We start from the raw sequence: 26,499 nt of genomic DNA on the forward strand, positions 1-26,499 counted from the left end.
CAGAAGTGTATAATTTCAACGTTAATATGTCTTAGTGCTAGATTTTTTTTTTTTTTTTCAATTCCTTGGGCCATTGGGACCCACCCTTAAGGACGTCGACCCCCCCCCCCCTCCTCGCACCTTGGGGTCTGCAGATATGCAGATCCGACCCTGTATGGCATAGCCTTCATTTTACAGTGAACATGAATGCAACTTTTTGTCATACTTTACTGTAATTGCAGCCTAACTCTTGCAACTATCATACCAGGGTTTCTGCCACGGTCGTATTTTTGGCAAAATTCGAAAAGACTTTCTCAATTGAGAAAATGAAGCAAGGTATTTTTGTTTCTCAAAGATTTTGCTGAGTGTCAGACACACACCAAAAAAGAAAATGAAAGAGGGGGAGGATAAAAACTTTGCAGATAAAAACCAAACGCATTTTCTACCTTCTCGTGAGAAGGGAGGGATGAGAAGTGGGCTTCTCTGGCATCTTTTCTCCAAGCTGTTAGGGGAGTAAGCGTTCCACATAGGATGGATGGGTGCATGGGGAAGATAGTTTAATCGAGAAAGCAGTCCATTGGTTGAACTTTGAGCTCTTTCTGGAAAAGGCTATGATTTTATCATTTCGATTTCACATGCACGTGCAGCAGCATTTGGTATTTCGAATAACTTGCCACTTGGAGTTTTCTTCAGAACTAGTTTACTCTCAAGGTGCATCAATGTCCAAATGGATAAATATTTACTAAAATATAAGAAAAGTTGACGATTCTGCATCACAAAATGCAAAGAATACTATTAGCACACATATAAACTCCTTGATATAAATTATATATTGGTTGAAGAATTAAGTGAGGTATCAAAATTTTTATGCATAAAAATTATCCTCTGAAAAAGAATATTAATCAAAGCTAAAATTTTTCAATTGCTGTGAAGTTTAACAATGTTTAGTTTTAATGGGGATTCTGTCCCACTGATAAATATTTTATTGTGGGAATGGGACTTGGGCCATTTTAAGAATCAACATTGTGTTCTTTCGATGGTGTGTATCATTCCATCTATGGTGTGTAAATGAAGGCTTTACATGCCATCATTTACATACCCTATTTCATAGTAAGTGCTACATTTGCTGAGAAACGTTTTAAATTTGAAATTCAATCATCAACTACAAATAAAACACATTAAGCCATCTAAGAAGATATGCAAACGTATTCATTCCCCAAAAGATCTTAGAATTTTGCTAAAGCTTATTTCCCCATTTTAACTTTTTTGCTAAAAAAAACTTTTAAACTCAGCTTAAACCCTGCATCATACTTAAATAAAATGCATACTTGAAGTTAAATGAATATTACTAAGGAGCAAAAGTTACTGTTACTTTTACTATCTACTGGTGTTATTTGAAAAAACTATTATTTAAAAAAAGGCTTATTGTGTGCAGAGTTGTTCTCAGAAGAAGTTCCAACTTTATTGCCTAAAAAAAATCACCAAAGTGCACAGCACACTTCAAACATGCTACTCTCAAAATAGGCATCACTCTTAAAAACTAGAGGGGAGGGGTTGTCAACTTATTACGTTATGGCATTAGAATACTACTTTACAATTATATAGATACTACTTCATAATTATATAACTATATTAAGTTATGACAACTTATATGTATTCATGCAGCATACAAATGTTGTATTTTCATTATTATTATTTAAATTTTAGGTCAGAAGGAGACATACAATACATTCAAAATAGTGTAGTACCTACTATGCATTTTCAAGATAGCTTACCCCGTTTGCCTATACCTGAATTAGATAAAACATGTGAAAGGTACATTACAGCACTTACGCCTATTACACCTTCTGAAAGACTGCAAAACACTATTAAAATTGTTGAAAAGTTTAAATGTGAAGAAGGCAAAGGTAAGTAGTATGTTTCACCAACGTTAAATAAAGTAAAGCTAAAAAAATTTCTACACTTTCTTTACTTTATAATTTATTTTGTTTGCTTTAAATATTATTTTTGATAACAACTACTTTTAATTTATCTCTTTTAGAGCTCCAAGAAGAACTGAAAGCATCTAACTCAAGAAACAAACATACAAGTTATATTTCTGGTATGTTTATTCTTCTGCAGTGTAATAATTTATTTTATACTAGCTGTACCCGACGCGTGTTGCTACGCCAACAAAAAAATACATCATTATACTGATTTTCATGACAATCGGTTGAACGAGGCAGAAGTTGCTACTCTGCAGTGCCACCTGGTGGCGAATGGCTTCAATGAGCATATTATGCACCTTCTCCGTGAAAAAATACATATATATAGCAATTTTCATAATAATCAGTCCAGTAGTTTTTGACTTCATCGATGACGTACAGACAAACATTCATTTTTATATATATAGATGATGTGATCCTTTTGAATTTATAAGATGTCGCCAAGTCGCCGATGGTATACGATGCTACCAAAAAAAAAACTGCACAGCAAATGCGTTCGGAATGTCAAAAATACGCACAATCTATACAAATTCTTCACTCTCGACTCGAAATGGCGCGTATCGTTCGCTTTTTTTTTTGTTTCAAAATTCATGTGACACGTGTCTAAATCGCGTGTCTAAAAGTCTCGATTAGCTTACTATACCAAGGCTCCACTCGATACGCGTCTTATCGCGTCTAAGGACACGTATCAAGTGAAGCCGTGACTATACTCAAATTTTGTACTCACGCAGTTTGCAAGATCAATCAATCGCTAAAAATATCAAATAGAAAAAGTTTTAAATCCCCCCGTTGCATGAAAAGCCATAAAACAATAAAGAAAGAATTTATTTGTTCAAACTCAAGAAAAATGGCAACAGCTAACTTCTTATCAATGAGATCTTTCACACGAATTAAGTTCTGCAGCCGATAATTTTATGCGTATTTATCCAATGGATTGTGACTTAAATTAGAATAGAAAAGGAACTATCGATCGGATTTTTTTCGAACTGGTCTATAAACATTCCCAGTACCAAAAATAACAAACGGTGAAAGTTTCAGCCAAATCTGCCGAGTAGTTTTTGAGTTCATGGATAACATACAGACAAACATTCATTTATATATATATATATAGATTATGTATGATATAGTAGCTACATTCTACAGAATACCTTGTAAACAAGGATGTATATAAGGGAGAGGGAGATTGATCCGCCTCAAGTGGGTCATTCTTCATCATGACCCCACCTGGCTAGGAAAGGTTCTGGTAATTCTTCTGTTGGCCCAGATTTAGCTATTGATGTATTGATGTTTCTAAGAATTTCTTTGAAACTACTGTTTCTGGTGTTTTTCAGGAAGAACTATATGGTAACTAGTATAATATAGATGAACAAGTGTCAGACTTAGAAGCGTAATCAGACGTATCTAGTATTTTCACAAACGAGTTCTTAAGATTTAATAGAATAATGTAGAGATGATGATTGAACTTATTTTCACTGCATCCTAAAATGGCATCTTGCTATTATGGGTGTCACTAATGACTCTACCTGTTGGGGTTGCCTTGTTAATGAGAAACTATACTTAAGATGAATAACTATCATAACTAGTAAGAACAATATGATAAAACTATCATGAGTATATAATGCTCTAAAAGTATTCTGTTTTAGTTAACATATATTTAAATTGAACAACTACTTAAGAAATAATATATGGAATGATTGAAAGGTTACACTAACCAAAATTTGCAATGTATGTGTATTATATTATCTTAATTTAAAAAGTGTTTTATTATGTTCAGAAATCAATACCACAATGCAAGCATTATAATCAAATCAACATCAACCACAGTCTGAGAGTTTGGGTAGATTTAGTTAGAATCATAAAAATTTAAACAAAGCATACATAAATGGTAACATAATATATCTATTTTTTCTATCTAAATTCACACTTAAGGTGAACAACATAAGTTAAAATTTCATTTTAGTACAATAGACCTCTGGTCACAGTGCTTAGCTCTATTGAGCCCCCCTCTCCATCATTTCATTTCATAAACTTTTATTTAAATTTCCCCACTTTCAGTTGTTGAACCGCTAATGCACTTTTATACACAATGGCTTTCGCAAAAAAGATGTTATAAAATTTGGAATGTAAAATAAACCTTATTTCTGCGTAAAAATGAAATACATGGGAATTACACCATCATGTAACGTAATCTACATTGAAAAGTGATCACATGAATTTGTACATAAAACATGCAATACTTCAGTTTTTAAATGCAAAACATTGATATCTTTAGGTGCTCTTCAATTTGGTTACTTTCTCTTGACTACATTGTAGCTGTGTGTCAAAAAGAAGAACCTAAGTTACTCAGATAAAAGCCAAGATAAAGCTTTTAAAAAAGGCCACACAATTCCATACCTATAATAAATTTAAATGCATCATATTTATTTATGTATTTATTTAATTTTCATATAATTCATGATGAGCTACAGCATGAAAAAGTAGTTTTTTAAAAACATGTTTTCCATGTTAAAAAAAAAATGTCGATGAATCACTAACCATTTGTGTGTCCCCAGGGATCTAGTCATAATTCTCCCACAGATGCTTTTGCATTTTCTCTTAATCTCTAAATATATATAAGGTCTATTTTTCCAATTATAACACATCGTGACAATGACGTATCCAAGAAATTTCAGATGATTTTTTTTTCACACATTCTCAACAAAAGATATTCTCAGCTCATCATTGGAACAAAATTAACTTAGCCTGAAACTATTTTGTTACTATGGTAATCAAAAGTTGTTTTGTTTTGAAAATCTAAAATTTGCTTTAGAATATATTTTATATTACCTCAGGATTAGTAAAGTAATTTTTTATTTGCATTGAATTCATGACATAAAAATGACAAAGTTAATTCTAAATAAAATTAACGGAATATTTTTGACATCGACTGCTATCAAAAAAATAAATAAAATAATAATAATAAAATAAAATAAATAAAAATGGTATTTTACTCAGTTTGCAGGGGTCTGGCCAGAGGATATTTGGGTCCGTTAACGGACCCTTCACAAAAATCCGATCAACCAAAACGGACCTTTCACAAAATCCCGATCAAACAAAACGGACCTTTCACAAAATCCCGATCAAACAAAACGGACCCTTCACAAAATTCTGATAAACAAGATCAGATCTGTCACAAATTGTTTATTGAAAGAGCAAATCTGAAAGCAAAATAACGCATATTTCTGTGTATAAACCGATAATTTTTGGAACCTTTTTTTAAGTCAAATTAGAGGGATCAGCTTATACAAAATCGGCTAATTTTGAAAAAAAAAAAAAAAAGAGAAAATCGACAGACACTCTTGGGATGCTCCTGCAAGCGATAAATAATTGCTACTGCCAAATAAATACAATGGTTGTTTGTTTTATCACAGCTAATTAGCAGCGGTGTTGTTGTAAACTTTTCTGAAAAGGCATTGGTAAGCATTGGTAAGCACTTTTCTCTGCTCATGATTTAATAAACAATAATAATATATATCTGGGAAGAAATGAACTTAGAACTGCAAAGGGATAATAAGGGTGAGGAAAAAATATGATCGCTTCAGATAGGGTTACCAACTTCAAAACTATCGCCACTTAGCGTCTGGCGTTGAACCTTTATAATGACTTGATTAGAAAATATTCTCATCATTTTGTCGGCTTGTCAATATTTGCCTTTGGCTTGTCAATATTTGCCTTTTTACAGTGCGGTGCGATGTTTAATTGTTATTTTGGGAGAAAATCATATGGGTTTTGATTTTTCGATGCTAACAAGGATGATTAACTTTAAATAAACTCTTTTAAATACCGTTTTTTTTTTCTTTATATGTCTACATTTTGAAAAATGCAATCTTTTAACATCCGATATGAGAATCATATTTTGTTCTTTTTTCAAGCTAACTTCGCTTTATTAGGATGCAAATAAATAAAAAGTCTCTTTATTTCTGTTGGAACTCTCATTTCAAGTTTGTAAAGCAAAATTTCATTTTCTGTTATGAGTCAAAAATTAAAATGCTGAATAGGTGGTTTATTTTATATTATTATTTTGGGGGGGGGGGGGGGTCAACTGTTTTTACAGATATTAATGATATGTTATCATAGGACTCTAAAATGCAATTTTAAAATAATTTTATCGAAAATATTTCTTTTACAAGCCGTTTTTATACTTTTGATGCCTTCACTTTGAGAATTGCGATCTCTTTGCATCCGCTATGGGAATCCGATTTTTCGAATTTTTGATGATTATTACGCTTTATTAAGAGGTAAACAATTGAAATATCTTTTTATTTTTGTTTAAAATCACGGAATTTATAAGTTTTAAACGAAATTCTGTGCTTTTTAAGAGTGTCTTGGGTCAAAAAGTTGAATGCTGAACCCTATTCAGAATTTTGTTTTATTTATTTATATTTTTGTTACAATTATTTTAAATACTGTACAGAAATATATCTAGTATAATTTAACATAATTAAGAATGGTAGATAAATATTGATACTTGAAAGAGCGATGCCCCCCCCCCCCCCCCCCCCCCCCCGCCAAATATCAGGAAAAAAATCCAGAATGATTTTCTCGTCATAGAAGAGGAAAACACTCAACTTTTAGTTTAATTGATGCAGTTTGTGCCATCTCTAAATTCTAAAATTTCGTTTTAACAAAAAAATTCCTTATTTTTTTTTTTTTTGCGAAATTTTTTGATTTTTCACAAAATTAATTCATTTTTCACAAAATTATTTGATTTTTCACAAAAAACGGACCTTGTGAAAAATCCTCGACAGACCCCTGGTTTGTTTTGAGTTGATTTAGTGCATAACTGAACGAGTATGTAGACTAAATTTTTTGACCCTCTTCATTTAAAAAGTTTTTGTGCCCTATTTGTAACATGATATTTATTTTACTTACTTTCATTTAGGGCCATGGTTTGATATGTATTTAAAGTCAAGATCTCCCCTTGTATTGAATTTTAATCCTTTTTTGGCTTTTAAAGATGATCCTAAAAAGGAATTTAATACTCAGGTATTTGTTTTTTACTTATATAGTCAAACCTCCATATATCAAACTTCTGCATATCAAAATTTTCTATACATTGAAATCTTTGCAAATTTCCATGTCCATTACATAGCTAAATTGTTTCTATGTGTCAAAAAAATCTCTATATATCGAAAAAAAATTTGAGACATTGGTAGATTTTTTTCTTACTTTAGACCATTTGTCTCATGTAAAATGGAGGTAAGGGTAGAAAATTATGTTCGCTAAAGGTTAAGAAACTCAAAAGGAATCTGGAGTTGAGGGGTGTGTAGATAGGATGTTCTATTCTTCAATTCCTATATTCTCGCTAGTTTATTTCAAATCTTAGTTGCAACCAGTTAATACAGTAAAATCAGTTATCCTTATTGTCTAGTCTTTTTAGCTTCAGTGAAAATCATTCAAGTTAAGTGGATTGATATTTTACTTTTCTCTTGGTTACATGGTCAAAACAAAAATCTCCTAATGTTGCAAATCAAGTTCAATTGCCTAAGAATGAAGATGAATGAAGGCGCAAAAATGTCATTTCTGGTAAATTTAGTGTTTCTGCAAGTTAGTTATTCTTGCCTGCTATTACAAGAAATCAGAAAGCCGTAATAAAAGCACTGAAACTTATAAAAACATGAAACAGAATTACAGTTGGTTTTTTGGAAGTCATGTAGAGCTCAGTAAGAGTTTCACATTTAATTTTTTAACTATCAACTTTCATTTAATCCGATGCTCGTATAAATTAGAAATGGCGTTTAACACGAAAATTTGCTTTAAATATAGAGGAGGAAATTTTTATGATAAACCAAGATTGTTTCTACACATCGAAATTTCTATATATCATTTTTTTTTCAACAATTTGCTAATTCGATATAAGGAGGTCCAACTTTATTTTTATTTAGTTTATGCTTTATAAATGATCAAGCATTATTTACTTTTTTAAATTATTGTAAGTGGTTTGCATGTTATTGTTGATGTTTTAGAATATTACATTACTGAAATTTTAGTTATTTAGTTAAATAAACTTAGTTCACATTTAACCCTATAAATTGAAATAAGTTACTCGGGGGAAAAAACTCATCTATAGCATAAGTCTCTGTGGAGTAAATCCAATTAGGAAGCTCAATGCTCTTTTCTATAAGCAAAAGAAATACATATAAGAAAAAAGATGCAGCCATTTATTGAATTCTTTAAAATTATGATCTGAAATTTATTTCTTAAAATTTCATTGGTGTAAAAAATTTTGTAATTACAGAGCTGCCAACTTATATAGCTCTTCCGTACAATGTATGAACTTTGATTAGATCATGTGATTGTACATTTTGTATCAATTTTGAAACTATTCATAAATTTTACAAAAAAGTTTCAGATGTCAAATGTAAAAAACTCTAATTCTGCTAGCTTTTCACGCTATTTTTGAGTTTTTCCAGCTTAAAAAAAAACCACACAACTAACACATCCATTTCTGCCTACTTTTGCCCATTGCATGTAAAAATTACACTAGTTTGACTGTTGCTTTTCTATTAGGTACTCAGACAGACTTTTTTATGCAATGCTTAGCATTTGGTAAACCAGGGTTGTATAAATTCTGGTTTTATTGTCATTTATGAGTACTTCAAAAGAACAATGCTAAATCTAATTTTGTCACAACAGCATAAGTCGGAGATTTCTGCTGAACAATGATAAAAAATGTATGAAGATTTTTAGTATTTATTTACTATAAAAATTCTAAGCAATCATTTGTCACATCAGGAAGCAAGTGTTTTGACAATATTGACTCAAAATCAGCAGAATTTGGAAGTATTGAAAATTTTGTTAACATTAAATATTTGTAATCTTGGGGTAAAATTTGGTTTTTAGAAAACATTTAATTGTTAATTATATCATAATTCAAATAATTTTTGACCTGCTTGTATTTTTCTCAGCTTAAAACTCCAGAGACTTTCTGCAAAGAATTTATAAAAGGACCAATAGCTATTTTAATTCATACTACTGACAGAAAGTTGTTTGAAAATAGATTGTATTAGCTCTATATGCTACAGATACACATAATTATTAGCTTTGATTTCACACTTGTAATTCCTTAGAATTTATATTTGATTCTTTTACACTTTTTTTAATATGATCTTAGTTTTATTTGTATCACTCATGTTTCAAATTTTTTAGCTTATTAAGGCAACAAATATGCTTTTATCATCTCTCCGTTTCATGAAATCATTAAGAGCAGAAATTCTAGAGCCTGAAGTTTATCATTTAAACCCTGAAAAAAGTGATACACCTTTTTTCCGGAAATTAATGAGGTATTTATACTAAGTTTTGTTTTTTATTTTTCTTTAGTTGCATAGTTTTCTCATTTGTAACTAAATGCTCGTTTAAGGTTTAAAGGTTGAATTTGGTTCATTGCAATATTCGCAAGGATGCCAGCTGCACTGGCATGTGTCAAGTTTCTTTGCACATAAAAAAAAACCTAATACTAGCATAGGCTTGTGCATTGCTTTAGAATTGGGTTCCCATAATGCAAAGGTGTCTAGACATTTTGTATACCACCCAAAAGACATGGAATTTAGGTACTCCTTATCAAAAATTTGAAAGAGTTGAAGCATTTCAAGGTATCTAAAAAATAGAAATAGGAAATCTTTGAAATGCAAAATTTTTGCCAGTTTTGTATTTGGTAGTATTTGTTTTTATGAACTAATTTAGGCCACTAGTATACTCCTTGCGGTCATGAATTCACCCCTCTGGAGCACGTGTGGATACTGGAGAGTCATCCATTAAAGATATCGAAGGTAACAAAAAATGTTTTAAGGACTTCAATGTCAAGAAGTTACTCATAGGGTGCTTCAAAGCCCCCATTTGTGTCAATATTATATTTATGATGTTTGCTTGTCTGTATTGTGATAATGACCCTCTCCAAAACCAGAAGTTGCATCTGCCAGTGCTATGAGCTCCGTTCAGTAGATTAAACACTTTGGGAATCTGTATCTATTGAGAAAAAGACTTATATTGAAAAATTTAGTGTGAAAAACCTTTCTAAGCATATAATACTTTAGTAATATTTGCTAAAGATGAAAGTTTTATTGTTCTTACCATTCTTATTTTACATTTTTTTAAATCAACTTGGAGAGAAAATATAGCTATTTTTAGTCATCTGTTTTGTATCTATTATGAGGGTACTTTTCTGTTATTAATAATTTTTCAGCCTGTAATCCCTTCAGTGAGTTGATAAAAATGAGTACCAAGCGTGCTTGGGAACTAAACTCTGTGAGTTCTACGTTTGGCTGACCACCTACCCATGACATTGGTTTTCCCCCCTCCTAAGAGCACTTGGTTAGCAAAACTGAGATTGGCTGGCCCCCATTTGCTGTTGTACCACTGGGGATTAATAAATGATGCCTTTAAAAGAAGTATTGTGTAATTCTTCAAAGCTTCATGTTGCTCCTCAAGGACCGCTGAAACTTTTCATAAGGGTATTCAATCTTGAGTCCAGTGTTAAGTTTTTCCACTAACATTTAAAAGGAAAAGAAATATTCAATGGTAAAAATAATTGTATTTTGAATTTATATGCCAGTTGCATGTTTCCTTTTCTTTATACTTTTTTTTATTATTTATATGGAAAATAACTTTAGGTTCAGCTATTTGCTGTTGGATTATATACTGTTTCTAATTTAATGTAATGGATTATGTAAGTCAGTTGCTTATAACAGTCAAGGGAGCTAATTCATGAAAAAAAAAACAAATATTATTCATGCAAAAATTTTATTAAAATGAATATTAATCTAAGCCCAAACTGTCTGAAGATTGCAGCAAAATTACAAGATTACAGCAAGTAACTATTTAAAATTCTTCATTGCCAAGATCAGCAGTGAACACTTAATCTTTGCTGTTGTATGTTTAATGTTCTTGCACAAATGAAAGAGCTTAATTGTAGCCTTTAAAATGCTGTAGGTTTTTGGTAATTTGTGGATTTCTGGATGTAACTTACTGAATATACCTAGCTTGCCTGCAATATTCGAGTTGAACCGAACCATTGTTTCGCTCACTCGGCTGGTCAGTGCTAATTCTATATTAGCTACCAGTTTGTTTGCACTCTTGGCTTCCTTAAGAGGTTTTCCACCTCCAGCTCAGTTAGTCCTATGCCGGGTTGATGAGTGCTAATAAGCACGAAACTGCAGTCCTCGGCTGGAATTGACTGAGCTGGCGGTGTATTTCATGTAATTTGTGGATTGCTCATTTTATTCAGAAAAACTAATTGAGTGGCTTCTGTAATAGATTAAAACAGATTAGTGTTATGCTATAAAAAACAATTCTACATATATAATAAAAATAGGAAAATTGTGTAGTGTTGTGTAGTACTTTTTTGCAAGTGTAATATTTAGAAAATTCTTCATTAAAAATCCGCAACAGAATGTTGAAGACTTTGTTAGGAGTACATGTACCTAATATTTATCTATTAATTGTAAGACATCTTAGCATTTGCTGGTTCATTACATTGCAAGTGCACTGTGCGCCAATTTATTGCATTTACTTTTAGTATTTATGCAAAAGAAATATTTAGTTTCTTTTGTAATTTTTAATATTTTTTACAATTTATAGGATAAATGCTTTTTTTCTATTATTGTGCAGTGAGTGCTTTATCTTTACTAAATAATAAAGCTGAAAGTCTCTCTGTCCTTAGGATGTCTGGATGTCTGTAGGATGTCTGTGATGCGTATAGCACCTAGACCGTTCGTCCGATTTTCATGAAATTTGGCACAAAGTTAGTTTGTAGTATGGGGGTGTGCACCTTGAAGCGATTTTTCGAAAATTCGATGTGGTTCTTTTTCTATTCCAATTTTAAGAGAAAAAAAAATATCATAAGATGGACAAGTAAATTACGAAATTATCATAAAGTGGAACCGTAACATGGGCAGAAGCCAATTGGTGAGATACGAAATTATCATAACGTGGAACCGTAAGATGAATACAAGCCAACTGGTGAGAAAATTCACCATATCTATGTATATAAAAATGAATGTTTGTCTGTATGTCATCCATGAACTCAAAAACTACTCGGCAGATTTGGCTGAAACTTTCACCGTTTGTTATTTTTGGTACTGGGAATGTTTATAGACCAGTTCGAAAAAAATTCGATCGATAGTTCCTTTTTTATTCCAATTTAAGTCACAATCCATTGGATAAATACGAATAAAATTATCGGCTGCAAAAATTAATTCGCGTGAAAGATCTCATTTATAAGAAGTTAGCTGTTGCCATTTTTCTTGAGTTTGAACAAATAAATTCTTTCTTTATTGTTTTATGGCTTTTCATGCAACGGGGGGATTTAAAACTTTTTCTATTGATATTTTTAGCGATTGATTGATCTTGCAAACTGCATGAGTACAAAATTTGAGTATAGTCACGGCTTTACTTGATACCTGGACCGATTATTATGAAAATTGCTATATATATATGTATTTTTCCACGGAGAAGGTGCATAACATGCTCATTAAAGCCACTCGCCACCAGGTGGCACTGCAGAGTAGCAACTTCTGCCCCGTTCAACCGATTGTCATGAAAATCAGTATAATGATGTATTTTTTTGTTGGCGCAGCAGCGCGCGTTGGGTACAGCTAGTCTTAGCATAAATCTGTAGTCAATTTAGAGAAATCTCTGGTAGGCATTCATATATCAGCTGCTAACCACTAACTAGGTTGTCAGAATTCTAGTAATTTAATTTATATTCTTGTGCTTTAAACATATCATATGTTTCCTTACATTTATTTGTTGCTGATCAAGTGTAAATTTTACCAGGGTGGGTACAGTGGTGATTGGTGGGATATATTAATTACTAGTGGTACCCGCACGGCTTTGCCCGTAATAGAAAAATTAAAAGGTTTTTTGGTTCGCCTGTATATTTACAAATAATGTATGGTGAATTTTCTCGCCAGTTGGCTTGTATCCATGTTGCAGTTCCACGTTACGATAATTTCGTATCTCGCCAATTGGCTTGTGCCCATGTTACGGTTCCACGTTATGATAATTTCGTAAATTACTCGTCGATCTTATGATAATTTTGTTCTTAAAATTGGAATAGAAAAAGAACAAAATCAAATTTTCGAAAAATCGCTTCGAGGTGCACACCCCCATGCTACAAACTAACTTAGTGCCAAATTTCATGAAAATCGGCCGAACGGTCTAGGCGCTATGCGCGTCACAGACATCCTGACATCCAGACATCCTCCGGACAGAGAGACTTTCAGCTTTATTATTAGTAAAGAAGTATAAATGTTTCTTTTTTATTTTTTGTTCTAATGTTAGTTTTTGTCTATTTCAGGTTAATGCCAAGAAAATTTGCTTGGTATGGTGCCTATTTATTTAAAGCATTTCCTCTTGATATGAGCCAATTTAACAATTTATTCAACTCAACTCGTATACCACGAGTTGGAAAAGATGAGATCCAGGTATTTCCAGAAGCTCGCCATGTTATTGTGCTTAGAAATGGTCATTTCTATACATTTGATGTGTTGGACGGAGATGGTAAAGTCATTTTTAATTTATTTTCAAATCATTGTAAAATATTAGTTTCAAAGATGTGTGTGTGTGTGTTTTCAGAGTATAAAAAGTTCATAGTTAAACTAATTGATGTCTGTAATAGGAAGAGTGGGTGATCAAAGAGAAGCCATCCAGGCAAACATGCAATAATGCAGCATGTCTATGCAAGCTCTATTGCATCTTTTTTAAATTATTATTTAATTTCTCTGACAACACAGACATTCAAAGTGAGAACAAGAGCGGGAGCTAAACACTCCACATCAACTGTCCTGAACTTTGTTACTCTAACTTAGGATCGGCAAGTAATTTTTAGTGCAGTCTGGATATTTTTATTTAAAATATATTTTGTCGAGGTCCAAGGGACAAAAAAATTCACCTTATTTAAATTTTCTCTTCATAAATCAATAAATAATACTACTGGTTGGCATGTTTGTAGTCAAAAAAAAATTGCATTTATGGTCTTGAGATACAAGACCGTCTTTGGTTTAAATCAGTCAACTGATAATTTAGAAAATACTGTCAAACCTGTTGAAAATAAATTCAAAGGGTTCTTTAAAATTAATTTGTCTTAAGCACAGTTCATCTTATCCAAAAAACAGTAAATAAAGTCCATTTTCTTTACTACTAAGTTTAAATATTCAAATGTTTATAAATGATGAAATAATTATGCAGTGAACTCATTACTTTTATGCATTAGTACATATGATTGTTATATAATGCCTTTATTATTTAGTTTGAAAGTTATGTTTGTAAATTTCATTTTTCAATTAGTTGTTATTAATATTTGCCTAAAATTTGACTCATTTGATATATTTGTGGGAGAGAGAGCCCTTTTATTATTATGCATTCTGATACAAAATGATGCTAAAACATTTGTCTTGATTTGATGCTCAAAGTTTTTTTTTAATGATTTTAAAAATATTTGGAAAAAAAATCATTTAATGGGGGGGGGGGAATGTTTAGACTAGTGAAAATTTAGATTTAATATTTCATTTTCTATTTTTTCTCAGGTAACATTATGCCCCCTGCTTATATTTTTAGTCTGATGAGCTACATTCTGACAGATTCATGTCCCCCACCATCTCATCCAATTTCGTACTTAACTACTGAAAATAGAGACACTTGGCTGAAGCAAGAAACCATTTAGAAAAATTAGGAAATGCTGAACAGCTAAAGTTAATCGATAGTGCAATATTTGTTCTTTCGCTTGATGATGAATCTCTACAAGAGGATTTAGTGAAATCTGCTCACCATATGCTTCATGGACCTGCTTATAATAGGTATGACTACATCAATTTCAAATAACAAATGTGCTTTAACTTGGATATATTGACAGTTCTGTTGTTATGTCAAAAAAATTCATAAATAGATATCATGACCATTTGTAATACTAGGCTAGAGCATCATAAACAGGGCTTTAGAGTCGGAGGGAGAATGGCCGACTCTGGAAATTTTAGGGCCTGCAACTCCAACTCCTTTACCCCAAAATCAGTCCAACTCCGCAAGCACTGACAAGTTGCAACTTTTAGGGAAAATGAGCGACACCAACTCTTGGACTTTTTATGACTTTGACTCCGACTCCTTTACACCAAATTCAGTCTGACTTTGACTCTGCAGCCCTGATCATAAATACTTTGAACACTTAGATGTTATCAATTTTCACTGTATTTTCTTATTGAAAAAATTTTCAAAATTAACTTTTTGAGAATTTAAAAAGAAGATTTGAGCTTAAAAGTGCAGAAAAAATTTGCATAATAGGATTTTTCAACTGCTATTGGTACAGAAAAATGCTTGAAGATGACAAAATTCTTCTCTGAATAGAAACACTAAATGAAATTCACAATATCATCATAGTTGCTTACTTTGATAAGGATGAGTATGCATAGAAAGTTTGCTGCTTTCAGGACCAAAACGTGCTGAAACACAAGTTGCACTTCATGCAAATTTAAATTATGGTTTGGCATAACTGGGAAAAAATGAATGCAATTTGTTGTTGGATTCTGTAACCTTTTATAGAGTTTGAAGATATTTAATTTGCATATTATCTCCATAGTAAGGGATGCTCATTTTCGTCAGTTTTATCAGTCAGCAAAAAAAGTTAGTAAATTATAGGTTCAGGGTTCGTATGGGTCATGGAAATCCTGGAAAGTCATGGAAAAAAAAAATAAGCGAGTTTCAGACCTGGAAAAGTCATGGAAAATTGAAATTTCCTTTGAAAGTCATGGAAATTTATTTCAAGTCATGGAAAAATGTCCTGGACAGAGATAAAGTAACAGTAACTAAAAGAGCATTAGAAATCTTTAGTGATTTAACAGTATAGCACATAAAAGCTATTAAAAGTGGCAAATTGAAAGATCCCAAAATCAAATCTGAATTTTGAAAAATAATTGTATCCACTTCTGTCACAACCGCTTGCCTTTTTTGCGATGTGATTTTTACTATTTAGACATCTCTTATTTTGAATTACTGTTATTTTCAACACTTCTTATGTTTTATATTCTGTAGTAGCAAACTTGCAAGTTCTTGGTTTTGCTACACCCTCATAAAAAGCAATTCAATTGCATCCGAGTTCGATTCCATCACTCGTAAGAACTTTGTTATTAAATTTATTAGAGTTTATCTTAATTTGCTGAAGGTTTTAGATCAGGCGATAGAATACAGAAAAGGGGACTTCTAATACTCTAAAACAGTAGTGCACAACATACGGCCCGCTAAACTAATCCATGCGACCCACTGCTGCGTTCAATGTCAGAAATCATACATGTTCTGGAATTTCTAAATCTATTAATTTATATGCATTTGAAAATGTGCAAATAAGTAAACAAAACAAGTACTTTTGCATCAGAAGATTGATTCATTACTGAATGGTTTTATCAAAAAAATATCTGGTTTAGAAACATAAAGAACTAAACTATGTGGCTTTAATTTAACAGGGTGGCGACAGATCAGGGAAAAGTCAGGGAACTTTATTAATCAGGGAAATATCAGGGAATTTCGAAAAAATAGCAAAAAATCAGGAAAAATTGATTTTATGAAGAAAAAAAATCTTTTTTTGCTTTACAAAATTAAGTACTCTAATTCCCTATGCATTTTCTGCCAATTATCTGTTCAAAAAAAAAAAGTAAAATTACTGAGGTGCGATTATACACTGCTGCTTATTTGTACATCTTTTTTCCTTAACGTCAAAGTATTGAGTCTTACTTATTAACCACAGGTTGAACTTTCTAAGATTGCTTCTGTGTCTGTTAGGTTGTTTATTTTACCTAGCTTGAAATTTCCTTTCATGCTTTCAATGCTACTTAAAATAAACAACCATACAGGCAAAGAGGAAGCCTTCATTAATGCCTTAGCTCCTTTGCCTTTATTCCATTGTCATTGTGTAAATATTTTTATTTTTTTATTGTCAAAATGTTGTATTCCTACATTAAAACTTATGTTCTTAGAGAAACGCTCCCTATGAACGAATGTCAGATGGTTTCATCTGTTTTACATAAATATGTCAATTAGTTATAAAGGGTGTCCCAAAATTAACGCAAGATTTGAATTTGCCACAATTTTTGCTGTGAATTGTTGGCAGCCACGGAAAAAGAACAATTTGACAGCTGGGAGTTAAGGGTTAGTAAAAATGGAGTGTTATGCTATTATACAGCCAGCGAAACAATTCAATCACTGCATGAGAAATTTCCTGTTCGTGTACTCTCTCGTTTCGGTGATATGAATTGTACCCTAGATCGTGTGATTTTACATCATTAGACTTCTCCCTATGGGGTTATTTGAAGTCAAACATCTATGTCAGCAATCCCACAACCACCTGCGCATTACCTAATTGCGATATCGAGCGCCAATAACAGTAAACTGCTTGACCCGCCCAAACTTTCATTATTTTTCAAATAATTTTCGATAATAAAAACGCATTATAGAATCGAAAACGCTCCATTTGTAATAACCCTAGACCCTCAGCTGCCAAATTGTTCTTTTTTCAAGATTGCCCACAATTTATTGCAAAAATGGCGGCAAATTCAAATCTTGCGTTAATTTTGGGACACCCTTTATAAGAATAACTACATCACTTCTATTCTTTAATTATTCTTACAACAATTATTATACTGTTTGAAAATTTAGTTCAAAATGATTTCAATTACTTTTTAGTTCTATCATAAAACACATATGTTTTTAAGAGTGATTTTAATAGTTTCTTAAAATTCTTATGCTAAGTGGTTTCTGGAAGTAAAGTTTTTTTTTTTTTTAATTTTCTATAATCTTTCCATGTAGAAAAATTTTATATACTGTTTTGTAGGGGTTCTTATTCCAAAAAAATTGACTTGATATGTTTTTTTTAAAACCATTTTATTAAAAAAGTAGCATTTTTTAAAAATATATCTTTAGTTTAACAATTTTACACAACTTAAAAATGTTTAAAATACTGCATTTTATACAAACATACAATGGATTTCAAGTAGAGCAAAGAAAGGAAACCATTATTATTAGTAATGTAAATCAGGGAAATTTGGTGAACTTAATCAGGGAAAAGAACTTTTTTTCACAGTTCCTGTCGCCACCCGGTTTAAAGAACCAAAATACTGTCAAGTTAGATGGATGATTAAATGCACTGTTGACACTGAAGGCAACTTTTGAAACAACTTTATTGAAACTTAGTGATGACTCATTCACCCTTTGTCCCATTCATTATCATTCTGCTTGTTTATAAAAAAAAAATTAGACATTTAAGCATCATAATTTTTGTTTCACTGCATTTTTACTTACTTAAATTTAAATGATGAAGACAAATAAGAATAGTTTAGTTTTTTAAGTGCACACTTATATTTTTTACATTACGAGTAAGTGCTTCAATGAGGCTGTGGTATTCATGTAGACGTTTTGCGCTCATTTCTAAAAATTAGCAAGTTTGAGATTAAATAGTGCTATTCTCTTCGTGAACAAGGTCATGAAAATTTTTATTGAAGTCATGAAAAAGTCTTGGAAAAGTCATGGAATTTTTTCATCCAAATAGAGTATGAACCCTGTAGGTTTGATATAAAAAGTAAATTACATGTCAGGTAATGAAATGAAGATGGTTTCATCATAGTATATTAGGGGTGCACACTCTTTGTTTAAAAGTACAAAATTAATTAAGCATTAATTAAAATTTGCAAAATAGGCCAAAAAAAAATTTTTTTTAAACATTAATTTTTGTGGATCAGTGGTGCATGTGTTCAGTTTTCAATATACCAAACAACACTGGTCTGACTTAGATAGCTGTTGTCAATGCACATTAGCATTCTATTTCAGGACATATTGGCTAAAACAATTTCTACCTTTTCTTCATTGAGCTATTTTAAAGGGAACAACTTACTCCAAACATTTAGCATTGCACTCCCCTAATCTGTCCCATAATTTTGCAAAATTTGTGAATTAACCCCTGACCGTTATCAATTTTCTCTGATATTGCTTAAAATGCATTGCAAAATTGTATCAATATTATAAAAAGGAATTAGCAATTTTTATACATGATCCATGTGTGTATATATATATATATATATATATATATATATATATATATATATATATATATATATTTTTTGAAATCATTAGTTTATTTAGTCCCAATTTCAGTGTTTATATTATGTTTTTCAAAATGTATTTATTTATTTATTTTGTATACTTAAAGTTATGTTTAAAATAACTTAATATGAAGCATTTTTATTTAGTGCAAATCTTTCATGGAGTTTCTTTATTTGTTTATAATTATGATTTTTTTACTTCTTTTAGGAAATTATATTTGAAATATCTATACATACTCTTTTTTTTCCCCTTACAGGTGGTTTGACAAGAGCTTTACTCTAATAATCACTAAAGACGGCAAAGCTGCAATAAATTTTGAACATGCTTGGGGAGATGGAGTAGCAGTATTAAGATACTTCAATGAAATTTACTCTGATTCAATAAAGAATCATTTTGTTCGTCCAAAAACTGTACCTGCTAATATTGATGCTTCTCATCGAGTACGAAGGTTAGGTCAGTGTTTTAAATTTTAAAAATATTAATTTTAAAATTTTCAAAAAGATGTATTTATATCCGCACCTATTAAGAACATATTTTCTTATTTTTAGCATAATGTTAAAAATTGTAAATGGGTTAAAGTGTTAAATGAATGATTAAGAATATGAACGAAAGTTAAAGTGTGTCTTTTTAATGTGCTCTTTCTATTTTGGGTTGAGTTTTATAGAGTGCTAATTAACCAAATTATGTGCTCCGAAAATATTATTTCTTAAAAGTGCATATACTGATTATGAGGTTTATTCTTTTCTTTTGGAGTTGATAGACTTGTAAAAAGGAAAGTACATTTGGGAATATATGGAACATAGAACATAATTTAAATATTTTACAGATTCCTTTTCCCTTAAATGGAACTTATGGTCTTCTTTAAAGGCTTGTTTTGTTTTAAAATTAAAAATTTAATTTAAAATTTAACAACATTGTTTTTGCAACAAAGTTTAACAACAAAATTTTGCAACGTTTGAGAAGCAGATAAGTGCTTCATTTTGATTTGTTTGGCAAAACATTTTGAAATTGTGCCACAAAGTGTGATGCTCAAAGTAACATGTTCTTTTCCATGACACATTTTGGACCTTAATAATTTCATAACGATAAAAGTATATTCATGAAATTTGGGATTATAGATGTTCTGCAGAGCTCCTATAGACATACAAAAATTCAAGTATGTCGTTTTAATAGTTTTTGAGAAATGCTGCTTGAAATGTTTCATGTAAGGTATTCACTAGCAGATATTTTGCTCATTTCTTTTCAAAGCTCCAAACTTGACCGATACACTGCTGTATGTCTAAGTATGAAAAAAGATAAAGAGTGCAAAGCAGATAATAATAAAAAAGAGGGGGAGAATAAAAAGTAGTTTTACAAGTGTTATCTGCAATGCATAGCATTTAGGAAAATGTCTGATGAAGGTTTTATAATGTAATATTTAATTGCAATTCTAAGCTTTAATTTTTAAAACTAAAAGTACTTTATGAATAGTAAAATTTTAAGTTAAGTGTGTTAATTTAAATTTTTTACATTTTTGTAAGGTTTATAAATTTGTATATAATAATCAAGTTTTGCATATTTTTATAGATTTTGTACTTGATGAAGCCATACAATCCAGTGTGCAAAATGCCAGAGACAAACTAGCTCAACAAACCAACAATTTACAATTTAACATTCTTCAGTATAGTCAAATGAACAGAGAAAGTATTAAGCAAAATAAGTTGAGCCCTGATTCTGTTGCTCAGCTTGGATTGCAGGTAATTCCTATTCTTAGGAATATATTCAGTTTTAAGTACAATGTGTAAGTATTATGTGATATGCACTTGTGAGTGCTTTTATTCTCTGGTTTGAATTGCTATAAAATCCTAATAAGAATTAATGAATAAGTAATTTAAGTTATATATTTACCCTGTACCAGTGGCAATCCTAATATTCATACTATCTGATGTAGTACTTTATGGCATCAACTCTTCATATATGTATCCACAGTATTAACAATTTAAGAGTTCATTAAAAAATATCATATACTGATATTTGCATTACCATCAGGGTTTGATCTTTTTAGCACTTTTTCTAATCTTTTACTTTGTTATGATATAAAATGATTTTCATATCTTCTGTTACTCGTGCATTTCCTCATTCCTTTAGAATGTTAGGGGTTTCTGCTTATGGTTGACTCGTGTTTGATAGTTTCCTTTTATAGATGTCTTCTATCAATCCTTTAAGTTTTGCCTAAGATATCGAAATTGAAATTAGCTTGCATATATGTGTTCCATCCTTCCTAAGAATTCAAAATCACCTATTAGATTTCCATAAACAGTGCCAGCTTAAGTCATGAGCACAGGTCCGAAGCACCAAGTCTGTTGCTAAAGTTTTTAAAAAATTTGAGTAATTTTACATTGCACATTAGAGGTATGTAGATATTAAATGTAGAAAAAGATTTCTCCTTAAAATTTTAATCTCTTTGACAAATCCCTAACACACTCCAGGACTAAATTATCACCATTATTATTACATTAAAAGTAATATAGCAGATACTCTTTATGTGTGTGTATTATTGCAAACAGGTAAAATTCGATGCCATATTATAATGTATATTCATCACATGTATCACTTCTACTTTTATTATTTATTGCTTCTTATATTGTAATATATAATGAGTATTGAAACACAAGACTTCACCAAATTTCGTCTGTTGAGTTGCAGCAGTACGCAGTAATCAAAATATGTATCACTTCACTATAGAGTTTATGCAAGGAGGGACAACATGTAATTCAGTTAGTGACTAGTGTCCTATGAAGACATAGGTAGGCCCTCTCAATAGAATCGCATTTGTGAAAAACTCTATACAAATTCATTTGTTACAATGAATTAACATTTTATTGAAAGGGTTTATATTGTTACAAATATTGTAAACTACTGTTATTAATTTGAATCAAAAATTACAGATGGCATACTACAAAATTAATGGAAATTTTGTTGCTACATATGAATCATGCAGCACATCTGCTTTTAAGCATGGAAGAACTGAGACTGTGAGGCCTGTAACTAAGGCTACTAAACGGTGTGTTGAAGAATTTCACAAAAGTAATCCTGCAACTAGTGCTGAAATGAGGGCTCTTTTGAAAGAGTGTACTAAAGTACATAATCAACTCACTAAAGAAGCTGCTATGGGTAAGCATAATTACAGGATATTTTATCCTTTTGCAGACAAGTTTTCATTTGAATGAATTTATGCAAATGTCTATTTAATGATCAGTTATATTTTAACGAAAAGATTTTTTTTGGGGGGGGGGGACTGAAAGATGTGTTTTAAAAGTTATGCATCTTTTGGTGCAATCGGAGTGATGTTATAAGTTCGAGCTACTAGAAAATGGCTTTTTAATTCATCTGTCAAAATCTACAAAAACCTAATTTTCTACCTTTTGCTACAAAACAGTCCAAGAATATTCCTTCCTTCAGAAAGTTTTTTTTTCCCACCAATAAATTTCCAATTGAGCACTAAAGCCATTTATCTTATATTTTTTTGCAGTGTATCAATTAATTTATTTGTGAAATAAAAATTGACTACTTAATGAAAAAAGGCTTTTTTTCTTTCATTGTTTACAAATTCTGGTTAAAAATTAATTTTACTATGATTTTTTAATTTTTTAAAGTAATATTTTCTTGTACTTTAAACCTGTGTTCATAAAAACATATTTACAAGATTGATTGAAAATTTTCAATGGGTAATGAGTGTGCACATGCAGTTAATTCCTGATTATCTGCATGTCAATCAAGAATGAAGAAAATGTATTTTTACAGGAAGAAACTGATTTTTAGTGGAGTCTTACCAATGACTTTTTTTTTTGAAAAATAGTAAATTTAAAGTTGTTTTTGTTTCCTTTTTGCATTTTCTTTATTGTTTGTACACTTGCTTTTTTTTACTTCTTTTGTACATAAAATATAAAACATTTTTACTGTACTGTATATACGAGGGCGGTTTGATAAGTTTGTGACTTTGAAATTAAAAAATCAAATATCACTTTGATGGCTTTAGTACTCAATTTCCAATTGAGCACTAAAGCCATTTATCTTATATTTTTTTGCAGTGTATCAATTAATTTATTTGTGAAATAAAAATTGACTACTTAATGAAAAAAGGCTTTTTTTCTTTCATTGTTTACAAATTCTGGTTAAAAATTAATTTTACTATGATTTTTTAATTTTTTAAAGTAATATTTTCTTGTACTTTAAACCTGTGTTCATAAAAACATATTTACAAGATTGATTGAAAATTTTCAATGGGTAATGAGTGTACACATGCAGTTAATTCCTGATTATCCGCATGTCAATCAAGAATGAAGAAAATGTATTTTTACAGGAAGAAACTGATTTTTAGTGGAGTCTTACCAATGACTTTTTTTTTTGAAAAATAGTAAATTTAAAGTTGTTTTTGTTTCCTTTTTGCATTTTCTTTATTGTTTGTACACTTGCTTTTTTTTTTACTTCTTTTGTACATAAAATATAAAACATTTTTACTGTACTGTATATACGAGGGCGGTTTGATAAGTTTGTGACTTTGAAATTAAAAAATCAAATAAATACCAAAATACAGTTTAATTATATTTTATATTTATATATGGGTATAGTATATTTTATATACAATACCCATGAAATTTGCAGACGATATTTAAATTATGTTGTGTTGTATTGGCATCAGAAGAAAACGACAGACAATTTTGTTTTCGTTATGAAGAAAAAAGAATTTCAGGTATTGATAAAGCATTACCTTTTGCACAGAAAAACAATTTCCAAAACAGAAAAAAAGTTGAAAAAATATTATTGTGAGTCTGCTCTATCACATGGCATGTTTCACAAGTGGTTTACGGAATTTCGTTGTGGTCGTACGTGCACAACAGCCGCAGAACATTCTGAATGTACGATTGAAGTCACAAACTAAGAAATGATCAACAAAATCCATGTCATCGTGCTAGAAGACTGCTGTGTGAAAGTGCATGAGATAGCTAATATGGTAAACATATCGTCTGAGTGTGTATGCAACATTTTGTACTAACATTTGTGTATGAAAAAGTTATCAGCAAGATGGTTGCCACATTTGCTGACAGTCGATCATAAACGGAATTGTGTAACAATGTCAAAGCAGTGTTTAGACAAATCCAGCGTAATCCAAGTAAATTTTTGCGACGTTATGTGACAATGGGTGAAACTTAAATACATTACTACACACCAGAAACGAATGAACAGTCAAAACAGTGGACTTCTTCTGTGGAAACTACTCCAAAAAAGGCAAAAACAGATCCATTGGCCGGAAAGGTTATGGCCTCAGTTTTCTGGGATTCAAAGGGCATAATTCTCATTGACTATCTTGAAAAAGGAAAAACAATCAGGGGACAGTATTATGCTAATTTATTAGACAGTTTTAATGCAAAATTAAGAGAAAAATGACCAAGAAAAAAAGTCTGTTCCAACACTATAACGCTCCAGCTCACACATCTGCAATTGCAACCACAAAATTGCATGCATTACGCTATGAATTTGGTTTCTAATCCACCATATCCTTCTGACTTGACCCCCAGTGACTTTTTTCTGTTTCCAAATTTAAAAATATGGCTTAGTGGGAGGAGAATTTTTTATTCAAATGATGAGATCATTAATGCCACAAATAAGTATTTTAATGATCTCCAGACATCTTATTTTTTGGAAGGGTTATAAAAGTTGGAACATCGTTGGAAAAAGTGTATAGCTGTGAAAGGAGATTAAGTTGAAAAATAAACTGCATTTTTCTATTTATTTTGATTTTTTCATTAAAAAGTCATTGACTTATCAACCCCCCCCCCCTTATAATCACTGATACGCAGTTTAATGTATAAGTGCAGCCAAATTTTTGAGCAAAAACAATTATTAGCTTCTCGTTTTCGGTCTTTTGTAGATTATCCCCTATTTTCATTATCCAAGGTAGTTGTGCCACCCAAATATGCAGATACAATCATAGTTCACTTTACTTACATTCATTATAGCAGGAAGTTTCATCATGCTTCATGCACATTTGGTTTAAAATAAACATTGTTTGCCCAGCTTCTATTGCATTTTAAATTAACTATTGTCTAGACTAAAAATTCATCTTTTTTAAAAAAATTCATAGAAGTATCAATTTAAGAAATAAAAATTTTTAAGCATGTACACTAAAGAAAAGAAAAATATTTTTTGGAATTAATATTTATAAGTTTAGAAGAAAGTTCAAACTTTAGTAATAATTAAAAATTAATACCGAAGTTTGAATCCTTGATTGTATAATATGTGCAGTAAAGCACCGATAATCTGGGAATTCGTAATCCTTCACCAATGAGTAAAGGAGTGGAGAATCTTTGCTACACATATCCTCTTAATCACAAAGGTCATTTTTAGATCTTAATAAAGCAAAACTTTATTTATAATTGTAAAACTGTTTGGAATGCATCTATTTTCCATTGTAAACACATTTTTTTGTAATGTTTTCCTAGGTCAAGGGTTTGATAGGCATTTGTTTGGTTTACGTTACATGGCTGAAAAACATAACCACAAGCTACCTGCATTATATCAAGACCCTGTGTACCTGGAAGCAAATCATTTTATTCTTTCAACATCTACCTTGTTTGGTCCTGCATTCAGTGGCGGAGGATTTGCCCCTGTTGTGCCTGATGGCTTTGGAATTGGTTATGGATTTTTAGAAGACACTATGGGCTTTCTTGTCAGTTCTTACTCACCATACAGGAATGGGGAAGAATTTGTCAATGCATTAAAAGAAAGTTTTGACCAGATCCATAAAGTATTAGAAAAATCCTAGTCATATTTAAAATCTACTTCTATTGTAAATTTTAAATATTTTGGTTTTTATTTTTGGACATTTTTAACATGGTACTTTTTTAATAAAAGACTTTATATATAAAAATAATTTTAAACAAAATTATTTTATAATGTTATTTATTTACATCAAATGTTTATGATTGTATGTGCTTATGATAATAAAGCAAGCTATGTGGTTTTGAAATAAATTTATTTTCTTTAAAAAATGTTTATTTCTTTGAGTAGGTTATTACTCATTCTAAAATTAATTATTCAATGTTTATGAGTTCTCTCTAAGAAAGTTACAAATGAACAATTAAAAATGTTCTTTAATTATTGGCTGAATGTTAATCTAAAGTTTTTTCTTGTAAATGTTTAAAATTTATTTAATTAATTTGAAATCTAGAATATAGTCTTGATTTTTATGACCCAAATGCAATGTTATTTCAGCATTACACTATTCATTGAAGCAATAAGTTTTGTTACTTTATGCTACATACTATGTACAGTAATACTCCAATTATCAAACTCCAACCATCTGACTATTTTTTCACTCTTTTCTCTTTTTGGAGCCTCCTCAGTGGTTGATTTGATGTGATTCTTTTCTCTTTTCAGT

General features: G+C 30.8%; 1 protein-coding gene across 1 annotated transcript; it reads left to right on the forward strand.

Annotated features, from left to right (window-relative positions):
• Positions 1-1,699: 1,699 nt before the first annotated feature.
• LOC129222749 (carnitine O-palmitoyltransferase 2, mitochondrial-like) lies at positions 1,700-26,074 on the forward strand. Its single transcript, XM_054857283.1, is given in 11 exon segments — positions 1,700-1,886; positions 2,021-2,080; positions 6,886-6,989; positions 9,153-9,286; positions 13,300-13,502; positions 14,528-14,653; positions 14,656-14,797; positions 19,336-19,532; positions 20,646-20,815; positions 22,007-22,232; positions 25,562-26,074. Coding segments are annotated over 11 exon segments (1,839 nt in total). The 5' UTR covers positions 1,700-1,732; the 3' UTR covers positions 25,885-26,074.
• Positions 26,075-26,499: the final 425 nt, after the last annotated feature.

This window comes from Uloborus diversus, chromosome 1, assembly GCF_026930045.1.
Source record: "Uloborus diversus isolate 005 chromosome 1, Udiv.v.3.1, whole genome shotgun sequence".
Taxonomy (NCBI): domain Eukaryota; kingdom Metazoa; phylum Arthropoda; class Arachnida; order Araneae; family Uloboridae; genus Uloborus; species Uloborus diversus.